This window comes from Schistocerca cancellata, chromosome 11 (genome assembly GCF_023864275.1).
Source record: "Schistocerca cancellata isolate TAMUIC-IGC-003103 chromosome 11, iqSchCanc2.1, whole genome shotgun sequence".
NCBI lineage: Eukaryota > Metazoa > Arthropoda > Insecta > Orthoptera > Acrididae > Schistocerca > Schistocerca cancellata.
The window spans coordinates 115,697,002-115,717,088 of NC_064636.1; the positions used below are offsets into that span (position 1 = coordinate 115,697,002).

General features: G+C 39.7%; 1 protein-coding gene across 2 annotated transcripts in view; it reads left to right on the plus strand.

Moving 5' to 3' along the window:
* LOC126108691 (zinc finger protein ZFP2-like) overlaps positions 1 to 18,577 on the plus strand; it is a 174,262-nt gene extending 155,685 nt beyond the window's left edge. The window contains exon 6 of one of the 2 annotated variants that reach the window (XM_049914009.1): positions 16,394 to 18,577. In XM_049914009.1, the coding sequence (XP_049769966.1) occupies positions 16,394 to 17,822 (1,429 nt within the window). In that variant the 3' untranslated portion in view covers positions 17,823 to 18,577. The remainder of the gene's footprint in view (positions 1 to 16,393) is intronic. The other variant, XM_049914008.1, reaches the window with a different exon arrangement.
* Positions 18,578 to 20,087: the final 1,510 nt, after the last annotated feature.

Genomic DNA, 20,087 nt, shown 5'->3' on the forward strand with positions numbered 1-20,087 from the left:
TGAATGTGGGGCTATTCTACTTCCAGAATACTTTACCCAACAGTATGCCATCATCATTTAAAGACACTCAAGAGCAGCAAGTCTTCAAGAAAAATAATAGCTGTAGTTTCTACTAGCTTTCAGCCATTTCCAGTACCAACACAGCAGGGTTGTGTTGGCTAATGTTATGACAGCAGATTGGTCAACCATCTGTTCGTTGTCCCTGTAACTACAGAAAGTTTGCTGCCTGCCTTAAAAAAAATTATATTTGCCTGATCTCTCCACAGATAATCCTTCATTGTGTTTGCACCAACATTACAGCTGTCCATATCATTGAGGCATTCAACCAACTCCACTTCACAAGATCCATGGTTTAGGGGAAGGTTTGACAGTTACTCAGTAGAAGTTGTCAGTTTAATGGTAAAGTGTTCTGTCTTGCAAATCACAATCATTTTATCATCAGCCAGTTTATACCCTTTTGTCATTAGTTCCTTTGCATTTTTTTACAGATTTTTAAGTGGAAGAGTATGTAAGAAGTCTTCATGTTGCATCACAGTTAACAGTCACCTTTATTGTAGCAATTTTTACTATGTACACCCAATAAACATTTCGTTGTTATTCATGTATTGTTTTGCAAAATTGCGATGTAGCTTCCAAATATTTCTTGACCACTTAGCTTCATTCCCCCATATTTTATGCTCTCAGGGTGAAGTACTGGCAGTCACTTAAACTATGAATAAAAACTTATATTTCACTGGAATATAATGTTGGGTAAAATAATCCAGAGGTAAAGTAGTCCCCCACTTGGATCTCTGGGTGAGGACAACTCAGGAATATGTTGTCATCAGGAGAAACAAGAGTGGTGGTCTGCAGGTTGGAGAGTGCAATGTTAGATCCCTTAATCAGGCAGGTAGGTTAGGAAATATAGAAAAGGGAGAAATGGGTAGTCTGAAGTTACATATTGTGGGGATTAGTGGACGATAGTGGCATGGAGAACAGGACTTCTGGTCAGGTAAGCACGCAGTGATAAATGCTGAATCAAATAGGGGTAATGCAGGAGTAGATCTAATAATGAATTAAAAGATAGAAATGCAGATAAGCTACTATTATCACCATAAGGATTGCAGTGTCAGGGACATGATAGACACAAAGTCAACGCCCACCACAGTAGTGCAAATTTATATTTCAACTGGCTCCACATATGATGAAGAGATATAAGAAATATATGAAGAGATGAAACACATTAAGATACTTGATGGAGACGAAATTTAATTGTGATGGGGGATTGGAATTCGATAGTAGGAAGATGATGAGATGAAAAATAGTAATGAATATAGACTGGGAGCAGCAAATGTAAGAGGAAGATATCTGGTATAATATTGCCTAGAGAGTATTTTAATCATCGCTAACAGTTGGTTTATGAATCATAGAAGAAGGCTGCACGTGTGGAAGAGATCTGGAGACATCGCACAGATTCAGATTGATCATATAATTGTAATACAGAGACTTCAGAAACAGATTTAAAACTTTAATATGGTTCTTTAGGCCAGATGTGGACTGCGGCTATAATTTATTGGTTATGAACTGTAGACTAAAACTGAAGAAATAGCAAAGAGCTAGGAAATTAAGAATTTGAAACGTGTATAAGCTGTAATAACTAGAGTTTCATGAGAGTTCTGAGGGAGCTTAGGCAAGGGCTGATTGCATGAGAGGAAAGGAATACAGCAGAAGACAAATGAGTAGCTTTGAGAGATGAAGTAGTGAATGGAACAGAGTATTACAAAGATAAAAAGACAAGGCCTACTAGAAATCCTTGTATGTCAGAGGAGATGCTGAATTTAGTTATTGAAAGTAATTAATGAAAGGAGAAAATATAAAAAAACGCAGCAAAGAAATTAGTTGAGAGGGAATTGAAACGTCTAAAAATGAGGTTGGCAGAAAGTGAAAAATGGCTGATGAGGCAAGACCAAATAAGAATATAGCCTTCCGAAATGCCTTCACAAAAGAAGACGAAGTAAATATTCCAGAATTCGATTCGAGAACAGGTGCCAACATGAGTAACGTAGAAGTAAATATCCTTGGAGTAGTGAAGCAACTGAAATCGCTTAATAAAAGCAAGTCTTCTGGTCCAGACTGTATACCAGTTAGGGTCCTTTCCGAGTATGCTGATGCATTAGCTCCATACTTAACAAGCATATACAATCCTTCGCTCGACGAAAGATCCGTACCCAAAGACTGGAAAGTTGCACAAATCACACCAATGTTGAAGAAAGGTAGTAGGAGTAATCCACTAAATTACGGGCCCATATCGTTAACGTCGATATGGAGCAGGATTTTAGAACATAAAGTTTGTTCGAACTTCATGAATTACCTCGAAGGAAATGATCTATTGACACGCAGTCAACACGCATTTAGGAAACATCGTTCCTGTGAAATACAACTTGCTCTATATTCACATGAAGTGCTGAGTGCTATTGACAAGGGATTTCAGTACGGTTCCGTATTCCTGGATTTCCGGAAGGCTTTTGAGACTGTACCCCACAAGCGGCTCGTAGTGAAATTGCGTGCTTGTGGAATATCGTCTCAGTTGTGTGATTGGATTTGCGATATCATGTCAGAAAGGTCACAGTTCGTAGTAATTGACGGAAAATCATCGAGTAAAACAGAAGTGATTTAAGGCGTTTCCCAAGGTAGTGTTATAGGCCCTTTGCTGTTCCTTATCTATATAAACGATTTGGGAGACAATGTGAGCAGCCGTCTTCAGTTGTTTGCAGATGACGCTGTAAAACGATTTAGAAAAAAATATCAGAATGGTGCGAAAAGTGGCAGTTGACCCTAAATAACGAAAAGTGTGAGGTCATCCACATGAGTGCTAAAAGGAACTCGACAAACTTCGGGTACACGATAAATCAGTCTAATCTAAAAGCCGTAAATTCAACTAAATACCTAGGTATTACAATTACAAACAACTTAAATTATTGGAAAGAACACACAGAAAATGTTGTGGGGGAGGCAAACGAAAGGCTACGTTTTATTTGCAGGACACTTAGAAAATGTAACAGACCTACTAAGGAGACTGCCTACACTACACTTGTCCGTCCTCTTTTACAATACTGCTGTGCAGTGTGGGATCCTTACCAGAGAGGACTGACGGAGTACATCGAAAAAGTTCAAAGAAAGGCGGCACGTTTTGTATTGTCACGAAATATGGGAGACGGTGTCACAAATTATACAGGATATGGGCTGGAAATCATTAAAAGAAAGGCATTTTTCGTTGCGACGGAATCTTCTCACGAAATTCCAATCACCAACTTTTTGCTCTGAATGCGAAAATATTTTGTTGACACCCACCTACGTAGGGAGGAACGATCATCACGATAAAATAAGGGAAATCAGAGCTCGTACGGAAAGATATACGTGTTCCTTCTTTTCACAAGCTATACGAGATTGGACTAATAGAGATTTGTGAAGGTGGTTCGATGAAACCTCTGCCAGGCACTTAAATGTAATTTGCAGAGTATCCATGTAGATATAAATGAAGCATATATCACTAGGGCAAAGGTGGATATGGTATATAGAAAAATTAAAGAGATTTTTGAAGAAAAGAAAAGCAGCTGCATGGATATCAAGAGCTCAGATGGAAAATCAGTACTAAGCGAAGAAGTAAAAACTAAAGGTGAAATGTGTTGAGTGCATGTAGGGGCTATATAAAGGAAATGAACCTGATGGCAGTGTTATAGGGGGAGAGGAAGTAGATCAAGATGAGGCAGGTGGTACTACAGCGTAAGAAAAATTTGACAGACCACTGAAAGATCGTAAGTCAAAGCAGCCTTTGGAGTAGGTGACACACTGTGAGAACTACTAACATCCTTAGGAGAGCCAGCCATGACAAAACTACTGCAATTGGTGTGCAAGATGTAAGATACAGGCGAAATATCCTCAAACTTGTAAAATAATGTAATAATTCCAATTTTAAATAACGTAGGTGCTGACAGGTGTGAACATTACCGAACTGTCCGTTTAATACGTCTTGGTTTTAAAATACTGCCCCTAAATCTTTATGGAACAATGGAAAAACTGGTGGGAGCTGGGGAAGATCAGTTTGCTTTCTGGAGAAATACAGCAACGTGTGAGAATATACTGATCCCACGACTTCTCGTAGAAGATTGGTCAAGGAATGGCAAACCTACGTTTAACTAACGATTATCCTGGAATACTGTCTTGGGAATTCTGAGGGTAACATGGGTAGAATACATGGAGCAAAAGGCTATTTACAACTTCTACAGAAACCAGATGGCAGTTCCCAAGACTCAAGGGACATGAAAGGGGAGGAGTGGTTGAAAAGGGATTGAGACAAGGTTGAAGCCCGTCCTTGATGCTAGTCGGTCTGTAAATGGACCAAACAGTAAAGGAAACCTAAGAAAATTTGGAGGGGGGGGGGGGGGGAAGGAATCAATGTTCAAAGCATGCACATCCAAGAATTGCACCCAGCGGGCGCGGCCGCTCTCCGCGGGCGCAAGGCAGTGTAGTTTAGCACCCCATACGTGACCGTATGTCACTAGTGTTGACTTAGGAGCTAGAGAGATTGCTCTGGAGCGAGAAAGACTGTACAGCACTGCTCTGTGCTGGACCACCCCGCGGTCCACAAACGTAAACAAAATAACAGAGGAAGCGCAGCTCTGTAAAAGTGGTCAACGAGCGCTAAAACAAGCGAACCATCTACTGTTTAGGTAACAAGTAGTTTTCTTGTGTCAGAATAACTACGCAGAGCTTTAGAAAACAATATCCAAAACAAGAATCGATGACTAACTTAGTAGTTTTCTGACCTACAGACTGATTTTATTAGTATTGCACATGCACACGTGTCACAGGTACAGTAGGCGTCTTCTGAAAGATTTATCAATTTCTAAAATGAACTAGTGTCATAAATATTCTATTTCAGTGATAATTTTACGTAAGGGATGTAGGGTCTCATTCTTATTGTTAGTAGTTACAAGTAAATATTTTTTGTTGTACTTCGTGTAACAGCTTTTTGTATTTTAATTGGCCAAGATTGATGACTTATTAAAAAAATTAAGGTTATAAGGAGCTTTAATCCTTAAAGTCAACATTGTTAAAGAAAACAACATTTTACACGTTTTTCTTTTTCGAGGAAGTGATTTTGTCTACACTTGGTACAGTATTCCGGGAGACTGCTAACCTCAAAGAATTAGTCAAATTTTTATTGCTAAAAGAACCGTTCTTAGTTGTAGCAAGCTTTAAAAGGGAGAGAAAGCGCTCACAAATATACGTGGAAGCAAACATTGTGATAACTTTGTCCGCATGCTTGTGCAGAAGAGGATACTTCTGTCGTGGAAAACAGGTGTAAAAGTCAACCAAAGTTTTACACATAAGAAAGTGGTCCTTCAGGCAGATACCGCACTGCAGTTCAATCAGCTCTAGTTGAAACAATTATGTGACGACCTCTGCCCAACGGGAAAATGGGCGAACAAATATATCTAAGGCTGGTTGAAACTCACTTATCTCCAAAAATCTGTTTTAAAACTCTTCTTGTAATTCGCAAATGTCGTGAACATAATCTAAAAAATCCACATCTTCTTTAATGCTGTCTAATGTAGGTAAGTCTCCAAAATTCTCTTCGTGCAATTGCTTTTCCCACAAATCAGTTTTTTTTAAATGCTTCAATCGTCTGCACTAAATCAACAACAGAGTGAGTTTCGCCTTGGAGTGAAATGTTTAAAGTATTTAAATGACCAGTTAGATCACTGAAAAAAGCCTAACTCGCCACCCAATTAGTATCATAAGTAATCCTTCTGGACATCCTGTTATTTCCAAAAAGGTATTGATTTCGTCCCTCAAGGCGGAAAACCGATGAAGCACCTTCCCTCTTACTTAGGAGCGGTAGGGGATGCCCAGATATTCTGCTTCGATATTAGCCAGAAATTCTTTAAATTGGCGATGTGTGAGCCCATGCGAGCGAAGATAATTAACTGTTCGAACAACTGTGTCCATAACTTCTTTTTTATTGACAGTCTTCTCACAAAGTGCCTCCTGGTGTATCAGACAATGGACTGCTGCGAATAAGGAACAGCCGACTTCAGACATTTTTGACCTGACATAACTCAGGAACCCAGCGTGTATCCCTTGTACCGCAGGGACTCCATCCATTGTTACACTGGTCAGACGTTCTCAATTTAAACCCATTGACTCGAACACGTTTTCCATGGCTAGAAAAATATCCAAACCTTTGGTTGTGTCTTTTAATGGTTTAAGGTCGAGAAATTCTTCGGTGACATGCAGACTGTCGTCGACATCCTGAATGAATATGACGAGCTGAGATACGTCCGCAGTGTCTGTTGACTCAAGAGGGATAGGAAATGAAACGAAGTTTGCCGCTCGTTCCATTAATTGCTGCTCCATATCTGAGGCCATATCTTCGACTCGGCGAGCAACAGTCTGAGGCGAAAGAGCTATTTTTCAAAGTTTTCCGTGGGTCTGCTGGACAAATACAAGCCGCCGAGTCGACCAGGCATTCCTTGATGAGATTCGCAGCAGCAAAGGGTTTCCCCATGTTCGCAATTCTCAGCGAGCATTTGTAAACTGCTCACAAACTTTGTCCACCTGTTTCCTGCTCCTACCATTGCAAAAAAACCTTACAATTACTTGTGTACAATCCTGTTTTTAAAACATTTTTATCATTTTAACAATTAATTGTTTCATTCATTGCAATCTACATAAAGGATTAACAAAAAAAAAGATTGGTTTTAGGTGCATTTTCCCCAAGTTCGTCTGAAAAGCGGTCATAGACGCCAGCAAGTACAGCGAAATCTGGTCGCAAAATAAATTTTTATCTATTGGAATATTTGCGTTTTAATTAATTGAAAACATAGATCAAACAACAACATATGTTTTCGCATGCATCAGAACAAATACACTAAAACAAAGAATGACTATTAATGACACTTTGATGTCCGAGAGAGCGTTCGTGACGGCTTTTCAGAAAGTGGCAAAAAATAACGCGCGTGAAACTTTTTCTTATGTCTGTGCGACGCGATTTAATGCAACCCAAATATAAAAATTAAGCGAAAAGAAATGTTCCGTGTTGCTGACAATCTGACAGTTGATAAATGGCACGTTGCTAACTGACATATCAGATTATAAAATATAGTTTTACTTATCATCTTCATAAATAATAAAGAGTCATACGATAGGAAACGCATGCTTCACTGTAGTGCTGCTTGAAATTTTCTTTCAGTTCTTCAAGCTTTTGACTGGCATTCCTCTTGCTACAAGTTTTCGAACAGATCTTTGTGACAGGTATGAAAGTGCCGTTCAATTTAGTACTCTTTTTTAAATACGTGAGGTTCCGATGACATATTAAACATTTGGCATGATTTTCGACAACAGTACAAAAGAAATTAATTACCCATTTGGGTTTAAATACTGCGGACGCGCCGCTCTTTTTTTGTCTGGTGCTGTTGATCATCTATCTAGGTCCACTGTAGCCTTACGTCGTTGACTAATGGTTTTGTGTCATATCAATGCTTTTGACAGCTGCTGGCACAGTGGACTGTCTTCCGTACGAAGAGCGCGTGCAGTGGCATGGCGAGGCGCAGCGGATGAACCACATGATCAGCTAAGTGACACGGCTTGGCCGCTGCAACAACATACGAATCCACCTGGGTGCTCGTCTCTGGCGATTGCGGGCGCTAGCACCCCAGGGGCACAGTTTGAAAGAACGTGGTTTAGAGAGAAGAATTAAAAACTTTGATGTTTGATGATGACATTGTAACTGTTAGAGACAGCAGAAGGCTTGGGACAACATCTGAACGGAATGGACAGTTCCTTGAAAGGAGGCATAAGATGAACATTAACGAAAGAAAACAAGGATAACGGAATGTAGACGAAATTAATAAGGTGATGCTGAGGGATTTAGACTAGAAAACACGACACTTAAAGTAGTAGATGAATTTTGCTATTTGAGCAGCAAAATAACTAATAACTGACGATGGCCGAAGTAGAGAGGATATTGAATGTAAACTGGCAATAGGAAGCAAAATATTTCTGAAGAAGAGAAATGTGTTAACATAGAATATAGATTTAACTGTTAGGAAGTCTTTTTGAAGGTATTTGTTTGGTGTGTTGCCATGATATGCAACAGTAGAATGTTGAAGATTCGATGAATAGATCACCTAAGTAATGAGTTAGTGCTGAATAGAATTAGGGAGAAAAGGAATTTATGACACAGTGGGAGTAAAAGAGAGGATTAGTTGGTAGCACAAATTATGAGACAGCAAGGTATCATCAATTTAATATTGGAGGCAAGTGTCTGGGGTAAAAATAGTAGAGGGAGACCAAGAGATGAATACAGGCAACACATTTAAATTAATGTAGGTGGCAGTAGTTAGTCGAAGATGAAGAAGTTTGCACAAGATAGAGTAGTATGGAGAAATGCATCAAAGCAATATTCGGACTGGAGATGACAGTATCAGAATAAAGTTAAAGTGTAGTTCCATAACGAAATATATTCTAAAACCCAACAAGTACTTAAAATTGGGCTACCTTTAGTTATGTTTCTTAATCTATTTTCTGAACGTTGTACATGGTGAGTCAAAAAGGACTTTACGACTTTGAAATGATATAGAAATGTGCTGAGATAAATTACAGAATTAGTAGATATGTCATTTTGTAGCAAACAACTTCAAGTTTCACATAAAAGTGTCAAGTGTCATTTTGATTCGATGTGACTACCATTTGTGATGCAGCAAACATCCCACCAATAATCAATTTATTTCCACTTTCATTGCAGTAAGTTGCGAGTAACTTTTGCAGAATCAGCGTAGATTCGATTTTTCAGGTTGGCTAATTTGCTTAATAGGAGGGGAACATACACAAGGTCCTTAATGAAACCCCAGAGAAAGATATCCAGTGGTCTCAAGTCTGGAAAGCGAAGTGGCTATGGGATTGGCCCTTCACAGCCAATCCAACGACCTGTGAATCGATTATCGAGAAAACCTTGAATTTCTTTGAGGTGATGCACCATACACTTTCTGTTCGGTAAGGGCACAAAACACATTAACTATAGGGGTATCAGGGATGTGCTCTGGGGTTGCATGTGGAGTTTCATTGACCCATATTCTGCAGTTGTACGTTTGCACAATACCACTGATCTGAAATGTTGACTAATCGCTGAAGATTATTGTATTCAGGAATTTATTATCGCCCTCTCTCCATTGCGTTTTCAACACAGAACTCCTGACGAGAAACCTTATCTATATCACTAATGTGCTGTGCCATTGTGAATCTCTATGGTTTCAAGTGTGTGAAGGCAGTACTCGCCAAACAGTCTTTTGTGGAATGACAGTCTCGCAAGATGCATGTCGCATTCATTTTTGTGGACTGGAGGCAAAAAAAAAAAAATGTTCAAATGTGTGTGAAATCTTATGGGACTTAACTGCGAAGGCCATCAGTCCCTAAGCTTACACACTGCTTAACCTAAATTATCCTAAGGTCAAACACACACACCCATGCCCGAGGGAGGACTCGAACCTCCGCCGAGACCAGCCGCACAGTCCATGACTGCAGCGCCTTAGACCGCTCGGCTAATCCCTCGCGACGATTGGAGGCAAAGCTCTCCCTAAACTGTTCGACATAATCATCAACATTATTTATCATACCACAATAAACAACCTGTTTCAACATAGTTTTGTGGAAAGAGTAAATTTTAAGCCTACTTGGAAGCTCTTTGGCGTATTTGGTGCGAAATTTACGCCGGCAAGTTGTTGCAGAGTTACTTTCATGAAACCAAAACCTGCAGTGAGCACACTCCACACTAGCGAAAGTAGTCGACACAACTATGCACTACGCTGACGCACCTGGTGGCGCAGTAGGGTACTGATGGACTTTGTGAATCAGACTTGAGGTTGTTTGCTACTAAGTGGCACATCTACAGATTCTGTGTTATCTCAGTTAATTTCTATATCGTTCCAATATTGTAAAGTCATACTTATTGATTGGCGACTCCATGTTGTCCTGTGCACTACGACTAGATAACAGGTATACTTGAAAAAAGAGACAGCATTGGTCGTATATTTTTTACTATCGCAAAATCGATTTTCTGTCACTGAGTGACCATTTTCAGTGCTATATTGTATAACTTAAATTAGGATGCACTGTTGTCACTAAGCTTATGGCAATCACATAGACAGTAAGCTCCATAATAGTGAAGCGACGATTCTGCAGGATGCCCTGCTGAATTAGCTCAACCAGGTAATAATTAATGAGGGACATTAGCCCACTCTGCTTTTCATCTTGGACACTTTGACGACCTTTGGCATAAAGCCAACAACATCAAGACTCCATATGTTTGCTCATGATGTCCTTCCCATAGACCTGACGATGAGTTTCGATTGGTGCTATGTTTTGTGCATTAAGGAACCTTATCACTGACTGAACCTCACAGGCCGTGGGAGAACGAATAAAAAACGCAATTTCTGGGCACTGCTGGCGCTGCACTGGCACCAGGTGGGACATGTACAGACAGCATTTGCTTGTCACGTCATAGATCTGTTGATCATGAGCATTTGTGAGGCTAATACATCTATTCTAAAGGAAACAACATCGGGAAACTTACTTTCTGGATGTGTCTCATACATTGGCTGTCACAGGTATTTATTACATTTATGGATGGTTTGAAAATGGGCTGAGGTGTCCGAAACAAATAACCATCAAGACATAAAGAAGATACTTTTCAATGCAACTTATGGTGGAACTATAACCATTTATTTTAAATCTACTTAGATATGTGAATTTCGCATTTTAGCTTTTTCTGTTTACATCAGATGATTTGTTGTCACTGTATGGTTCATGTTCTATCTCTTAAAACGGCCAGTGCCAATATCTTTACTGCTTAAATCACTCTCTCACAATAGTATAGACTAGTTTCACTATGGAACTGAAAAAAAGAGAATTTGTACAACTGTAAGGAAGTGCTGCACCCTGAAAGTAAAAAAGAACTTAAAGCCTATTTAACTTCACCTCTGGAAAGAGGGTGTTATTTTGAATACAGACATCCAATTACACTGAATGTGTCAATGTTGGCTGTGTACCACTCCAACTCTACATGTGTCATATGTTAACTGATAATTAATTATTAACCATTTATTTTCTAGTGTTGTGTCAAATGTCTGTGGTTGACTAGATGTTGTGTACATGAGGGTTGTGAAAAGATATGCCGTTGTTAATATACTTCTCGGTTTCAGCCACTGACCTGATGACATGCAGTTTCTAGCCACTGGAGTTAATTTGTGTTGTACAGTTGTATTGCACTGTCAGGCAATCAGATGACAATACATACATCTGGCACAGAACAAAGAAACTCCACCCACACTCAGCGCAAATTATCTCCACTTGGGGCCATGTCTCTGTGTCTCAGGCATTGATGCAGAACTTTCAAAATTATCCCTTAACAGACCACCACAGTTGTCAGTGGTTGGTACCTGAGAGGGGCAGAAAGACCATCTTTTGCTTTTCTCTTAATGATCTACGTACACAGGATTGCCACAAGTTCTAGAAATCAGGGAATTTCAAATGTGTCAGGGAAGTATGAGGAAAATTTGAAAATATACTGCGAAAATCCAATTTTTGTGTCAGTAGACGAAATCATTTGTTTACTGAGATGTCATGCATCATCACAGGCTGGGTGCAGCTGAGTATGTGTGCTGCTTCCCTACTCCCTCATTCTTTGTGCTTATTCTCTTTATACCACTCCCCTCAGCTTGCAGTCAGTGCTGCCACCACTTTGTGCCACTAGCTTAGCAGCTGTTGATGAGAGGCAGGGGGGTGTGAGAAGTCGGTTGTTTGGATATGATTCTGTTGATGCAAAAGTTATGGATACAGGTCATGTGTGCATGAGTTGTGTCTGAGTGACTGTGTGAATGTGTGTGTGCTCTTACTTGCCGACAAAGGCTATGGCCATAAATTTAGTTGTGAGAGTGTGATCATCTTTTCTATGTGCCTGTTTAAGGCTCTGCAATCATCTTCACAGTGAGTTGCTACCTATTCTCATTAATATTGATTCTCAGAATATTTTAACAAGTTATCTGTTGCTGATTACCACAGGCTCATTTCATGAACATGGTGTCTGTGAAATGTGAATATCTGGGCACTTGTGTGAAGTTCCATGATGGGCCAAAACGTTAGCCATTTCTGTGGGTATGTCTAATGGATTGGCCCTGCCAATCTGAAGCCCTTCATTTGTGCATCTCTCATCTACCAACCACTGTCTGTCAAATACGGTCTCACTGATCTGCCCGCAGGCTAGATCTGTTTGTGTGTGGCATAATGCTGCGGATTTTTGTGGTTTATCCTTGGACCCAGGACTCCAGTGTTCCTCAGCAGGAAATCATGGATTTCAGGAATTGTGACTGTCTCACCACATGTACGTTGTACAGTGTGGCGTTTTATAGACATTTTATTTATTTTTGGCACTTCAAAAGCAGTTTATATATTAGAAAGTGTGGACGATAAGAAGAAAAAAATGTGTTAGTCGCTGGCAGTTTGTATGCTATGTACTTGTGTGTTTCTTGAAAGAAAAACCACACAATGCCTGTAAAATAATAGACATAACACAATGGGTAATAACTGACAATAATGAACATAGTGGAACCAACATTTTATTGACAGTCACCTATAGTGGTGTTTTACACAACTCTTCCTGGCCTTATACACTTCTTTCAAGGGGCCTACTTTTTTCTGAGGTTATTTTTGAAATCAGTGAAGGCATTTCAAATCTGTATTACAGTTCCAACGAAATGCATATGTCTGTCACCAAATGTGTTTCGTTTTATTGAAATAAAATAACATCAGTGGTCTTAATCATACATGTATACCATTTGGCGTTACACCTCCATCTAAAAACAGCCCTTTACAAAAGATGTCCTTGTTAGTACTTAAGATTGTTGCTCACACGTTTAAAAATATAGAAATCCTTACATTTTTGACAACTTATGTCTTTACTTACCCTTGAGATCTCAAAATTTGCCAGGGAAAAATGCTAAAACTTGTCTGGACATCAGGGATATATCAGGGAATTTCACTTGGGGAAACTTGTGGCAACTCTGATATGAGAGAGCTGTATTATAGCTGCTCTCACAAGATTTGTTTAGTCCTTGCTGTGGCAAGCATTCGAACTCCCTGTGCTGTTGCATGTTGTTGTTCTTGGATTGTTGGGTTGTGACCAATTGAGTGGTATATACATGTAGTTCGTTTTAAGAGTGAATTCTGTAAAAATACTGGTAAATGTCATATTCCTCCCTGGATTGCGGAATTTTATTCAAATCTGTGTCATTCAGAGTAGTGATCTGAGCTCCCACAAGGAAGAATGATGAAACACTGCTACAGTCTAACAACACACAGTTTTAAATTTCTTTGCACTTGAACCTGTATAGATAAAGGGCTATGGGAAAACGGACAGAACCATTTAAAGGAAGTAAGTGATTCAGTCTATGTCACTCTTTAATATTTGGCAGAAATCAACAAAACCTATAACATTTGTCCATATACACTGATGCACCAAAGAAACTGGTATACGCATGCTTATTCAAATACAGAGAGATGTAAACAGGCAGAATATGACACTGCAGTCAGCAATGCCTGTATAAGAAAACAAGGGTCTGGTGGAGTTGATAGATTGCTGACTGCTGCTACAGTGGCAGGTTATAAAGATTTAATTGAGTTTGAAAGTGGTGTTATAGTCAGTGCATGAGCAATGGGGCACAGCATATCCGAGGTAGCAATGAAGTGGGGATTTTCCCATGTTACCATTTCAGAAATGTACTGTGGATATCAGGAATCCAGTAATACATCAAATCTTTGACATCACTGCAGCCATTGAAATATCCTGAAAGAACGGGACCAACATCGACTGAAGAGAATCATTCAGCATGACAGAAGTGCAACCCTTCTGCAAACTGCTGCAGATTTCAATGCTGGGCCACCAACAAGTGTCAGCATGTAAATCATTCAACGAAACGTCAATATGGGCTTTCGTAGCCATAGGCCCAATGGTGTACCCTTGATGACTACATGATACAAAAGTTTTTCGCCTCGCCTCACCTGGGCCTGTCAATACCGACATTGGACTGTTGATGACTGGATGTTGCCTAGTGAGACGAGTCTCGTTTCAAATTGTATCAAGCGAATGGTCATTTACAGATATGGAGACAGCCTCATGAACCAATGGACCCTGCGTGTCAGCAGGGGAATGTTGAAGCTGCTGGAGGCTCTGTGATAGTGTGGGGTGTGTGCAGTTGGAGTGATATGGATCCCCTGATATGATTAGCTGTGACTATTACAGGTGACACATACGGAAGCATTATGTCTGATCACCTGAATCCATTCATGTCCATTGTGCATTCGGGCAGATGTGGGCAATTGCAACAGGACAATGCAACACACCAAACATCCAGAATATCCACAGAGTGGCTCCTAGAACACTCTTCTGAGTTTAAACACTTCCACTGGCCACCAAACTCCGCAGACATGAACATTACTGAGCATACCTGGAATGCCTTGGAATGTGTTGTACAGAAGAGATCTCCATCGCCTCATAGTGTGGTTTTGTAGACAGTCATGCAGAATTCATGGTGTTAGTTCCCTCCAGCGCTACTTCGGACGTTAGTCAAGTCCATGCCACATTGTATTGCACCACTTCTGCTAGCTTGAGGGAGCGTTTACATGATATTAGGCAGGTGTACCAGTTTCTTTGGCCCTTCAGTGTAACTGATAATCCTTGTTTACAAATATCTGTACTGCACATTTACTGGCTCGAATATCTTTAGTTATTCACTCCATGTTTTCAGTATTTCCTCTTTGCAGCCAGTAAATGGGTCCTCCTTAGAATCTGCAGATCTATGAGGCATATTCATAGAATTAGCAGTAGAGACTCCATTGGCGTTTTTCTGTATACGCCTCTGAGTCAGAGGGGTATTCCCCTCTGTATTCTTCCTAAGATTGTTACTGGCTCTCTTTGTCTGAGTTTATGTGCCCAGACACTGGCTACAAGTGAGACTAAAGTCGTCAGGATATCAACATGTTACTGTCTCACTGTGTTAGGTTGTGTTATTTACTAAACTGTGGCAATGCCAGCAATCTTGCACATCATTCCTGGTTTTTTATTACATGTGGTTTAGTGTGATAGTCATTGTGTATATATTATACAGTTTTCCTTTCAGGTGTATGCAAGTTTTCGATTGACTCCCACATGCAGTTTGTCGCAAAAGCACCGGCACTGCACCATATTGTTTCCTATCTGTGCTCTGGAAACTGCTCTAACAAAAACCAGCTCATTGTCTGTGTATACCACAATGCTTGTTAGCAGTTGACAAGTTTCCAGTATTTAGGAAGGAATTTTATAAATATGTCCCAAAAAATAGGGCACACATGAATCTGTGTGAGTACTGCTTGGTTATGCTTCATTTCCACTTTTCTCGAATTTGGACTTGCTTCTTAAATTCTGCTACAGTTCATTCAAAGCTTTGATTATGGGTTCCTCCAGTCTTTCTTGTTTTGAACTGATCTGTGCTGTCCAACTTCCGAGGCATTATCTCCAGATACCTTGAAATCATGTAAGCGCATCTGGGAAGGCTTGAAGGCTATTCCCCTCATCCATTACCTTGCACTGTCATTGTTTTGTACTTATATATTGAATTGCATTCAGCAGCACATGGTTAAACATCCCAATTATAATGTCTCAAATAATTTTTACAAAATTACCACAACTCACTATTTCTCAGTTACCATGAGCAACAAAACTAAGATGTGACCAAAGTATCAATGAAGCAACATACCATCATTTAATGACACAAACCATACATGTTAGGCTGTAGCACAGTAATTGAGTGCAGTGGAATATTAATGAGTAACACTCAAAGAACACCATAAGACTAGTACTGAATAGTAGAACAATTGTACTTTGAATTAGTACATACTCTACCCATGGGCATATTGCTGCCAATTTGAACATAAAACACTAAATACATGACTTTATAGCATGGACTCGCTGCCACTAATTCGTACACAACATAGAAACGCAATTCATGTACAGAATGTTATAACACATATTACAGTTAGCTTGACTACATGCCTTACTTTCATTGAGAATTTCATAAAGCAGCTTTTGTATATTGAGCCGAAATGCAATGCAGTTCTAAACAGCACAAGCTTTGAAATAACTGTGGAGGATCTCGCTACAAACGAAATATACTGAGCCTATAAACAATAAGAGAATGTGAATGTTTCTATACATATTTTTGAAACATTTTCCCATTGTAATTAAGAATTTGTTGGGTGATGGAATTATATTTCTCTGAGTCTAGCAAATTTTATATTTACTACCCTTCTCATCATGTTTCAGGATGATTAAAACGTCTAGTGAGACTGGTAGCATTGCATTTGAAGAAACACATCTGCAGGGAGTGACTGGTGATAACCTGGACTTTGCTGCAGAGAAATCATCAAATTTGGAGAACAGTGCACTATCCAATAGAAGTAGTAAATGCTTAAAGGAAAAAGAAATTCAAGACTTCACATGCAGTTCATGCAGCGAAACTTTTTCATCAAAATACAATCTCATAATGCATGTGTTCATTCACATTGATGGTGTTCAGCCACCTGCACATATCTGTATGAGGTGTGGTGATGTATTTCTCACCCATGAGAGCCTTAGCGAGCATTCAATGGTGCAGAGAGAAATTAGTCAAGGAGAATATAATCAGTGTACTACACTTTCTAATGAATGTGCTAGTTTCCACCCCTGCAAAGTAATGTGTTCTGGCAAGAGGGCTCTTGAGTGTGATAATTCTAACAGATCCTTTATTACTGCTGATAGTCTCAGACCAGACAGATCTGGTGTTTGTGGGAAATCCTTTAGTCATTCTGGTGGTCTGAAGAGTCACTCAAAAGTATGTGCTAGCGAAAGGCGACACAAGTGTGAGGTATGTGGGAAAGCCTTCTCCCAGGCCGGCGATCTAAGAAGACATGCATTTCTACATACTGGTGAGAGACCCCACGAATGTGGTGTGTGCGGAAAATCGTTCACTGTGGCGTATCATCTCAAGCTGCACTCATTTCTGCATACTGGCGAGAGACCACATAGATGTGACGTGTGTGGGAAATCGTATACAGACTCAGGTCATCTTAGGAGGCACGTTTTAACACATACTGGAGAAAAACCACACAAATGTCTAGTCTGCGGAAAATCATTCACAGAGTCTGGTACACTGAAGAAACATATCTTAATACACACTGGAGAAAGACCACACAAATGTGACGTATGTGGTGAATCCTTCAGTCAGTCTGGTCATCTTAAAACTCATTCTATAATACATACTGGCGAGAGGACACATAAATGTTCCACATGTGGAAAATCTTTTACTCTGTCACGGCATCTCAAAAGACACACATTAACACATACTGGCGAGAGACCGCATAAATGTAACGTTTGTGGGAAATGCTTTGCGGATTCTGGTAGTTTGAAGGCACACACATTAATACATAGTGGCCGTATATTACACAAATGTGACGTTTGCGGGAAAGCGTTTACCCGCTCAAATAATCTTAAGATGCACGCACTAATACATACTGGTAAGAGACCCCACAAATGTGTTGTCTGTGGGAAATCTTTTACTCAGGCTGGTAACCTAAAGGCACATTCACTTATACACTCTGATGAGAGACCCTACAAATGTGATGTCTGCGGGAAATCATATACTCAGTCTAGTGGTCTTAAGACTCATGCCGCAACACATATTGGTCAACCTACACGAATCCAGTCAGAGAGATGATAATCGATTAGCTGAACACAAACACTTTCGTTCATTCAGGAGAAAAATCTCATAATTTATATTACTGGCCACCAAGAACTATCTTACTAGATGTTCAGTAATGTGTGCTGGACGCAGAAGACAGAAATATGGTTATTAGCTCTAGTGATAGAGTTCTCACAGATGTTACTAGGCTTCTATATGAGTATATATCTGAGAAAATTAAACAGTTAAATTATGAGAGCAAATCCTTTGGTGAGACTAGTAAATCGTTTGGCAATGTATCTCTGATTTGTGTTGGTGGATCATACAACTTGTTGTTACAAAATACATTTTAGGGTCTGCAAGTTTTGGATCACAGTGTATGGAAGAAGTTGTAATAGATGTGCAAGTATAATCTCAAGTGTGGAAATATATACCACTAGTTGAAAAAGAAAATTTGTAACTAGAGTTATCAAAATGTGCCGTGTGTTAAATTTGATGGAAAGTAGCCCCATACAAGAAAGCATTTATGCAATAAATAATTTTTACATATGTTAATTTCTCTATTGCAAAATTCTTAATATCCCCTGTGAGTTACATTTGAGCAAAGTACACCTTGAATATTGCTAGTGTGCCATATTTTGCTTCCAAATAGAACAGTTTCACTTCTATTGGCAACTATCATATGTTATGATTTGAGGTATTTTTCTAAAAATCTCATATTGGCATTCATTATGAACCACATCAAAAACTTTTCAACATCATTGTTTGGATGTCATGAGATTTATTTGATAGCTCCACGAAAATAATTTTTGAGACTGAGTGCTTAATCGATGGCTTAGTGCACATTACCCACATGTTACAAGTATATTATTTATGTAATACATATGCATGTGCATATATTGTATCACTATCTAGTTTTAGTATAACAACAATGAAGAAGTCAACATGGAGTATTGTAGTAGTAGCAGCTGCTGTGTGGTAAAAACAATGTGGTGACACATGGGTCAGACTAACATTTACACAGAAGGATTGCAAGACAGGCTAGCCATATTCAGCAGAAAACTTCACTGCACAGCAGTAAGAACTGAGCGGATCGGCCAATGTCATCACCAGGGCAAGACTCTTGTTGCCTGCTGTATGACTGTGTGTGGTGTTTTAGTGCAGCAAATGTGCTGCCGAAAGATATTAATAGGGCTTTGACATGGAATGCTTCAGAGTCCAGCAACACCACCATGATGCTAGACGATGAGACAACTGGTCACTGATAGCTACAGCCAGTGATTTGAGACTGGATCAAACCTGCACTGCATTTCCTTCCATGTCTTGATGCCACAATCCTGCTGACCTGCTGTCTGATGTGTGCCAGAGTGCAGTGGGTTGCATCCAGTGCACGATAATCTTCCCTTAACCCTGTGGTGGATGCAAACCTCACCTGAGTTCAGGTGTTCACAACTGCAAAATGCAGCTGCAGTAAAACATGGAGTGTGCCACAGATGCCAAGACCATGGCCCATTGTAGGCTGTCCATCACTCAGCTTCACAACAACATCTCAGGGTACAAGAAGCCACATGCAAGCCTTCACCAGACTGGGGCATGTCTGTGTACAGAGTGCTGCAAATTGCACTTCAGAACTGCAAATATGGACTACCATCATCTGTATAATGGAATGATGACAATTAAAATTTGTGCCAGACCACAACTTGAAACTGAATTTACCATTTATCATAAGCAGTTACCATTCAGCTATTTGAGCACAATTCACATCCAGACATGAACTACCACATTTTATCAACCATGCATCTAAATCCTGTGCTTATACTGTCATTATGTATATTCTCATAAATGGGATATATTTTACTTGAAAGTCTGCCTATGAATACAATATTGTAGTGCTTGTGAAATTCTGAATTATGAAGGGAAGTTCTTTTGGACATGCATGGACTCTACAGAGCAGTGCCAGGACAGCTGTTATCACCATCAGTGAATAGTGGAGGGTGTACCATCCACTGCAGCATGACATTCAAACCACAGACTGTGATATCTTCATTATATTGAGTGAGACTGTTCATTATGTTCTGGTGATAATCAAGGGGCAAGAGTTAAGGGTCATGATAACTGTAGAGTTTCTTTTGCGAGGCTGGAAAAATTGGTAGATATCCGTTAGCATAAGAGTTATTTATAGATCAATGCTTAGAGATGGTGTGTTGCATGCAGTGCAATTTACTTGGATCTGTGGCAGCTGTTTGTTTCAGGTGTCGCCAATGTGGACATATAGCTAGGCTGTGTAGGGAGTCCAGGTGG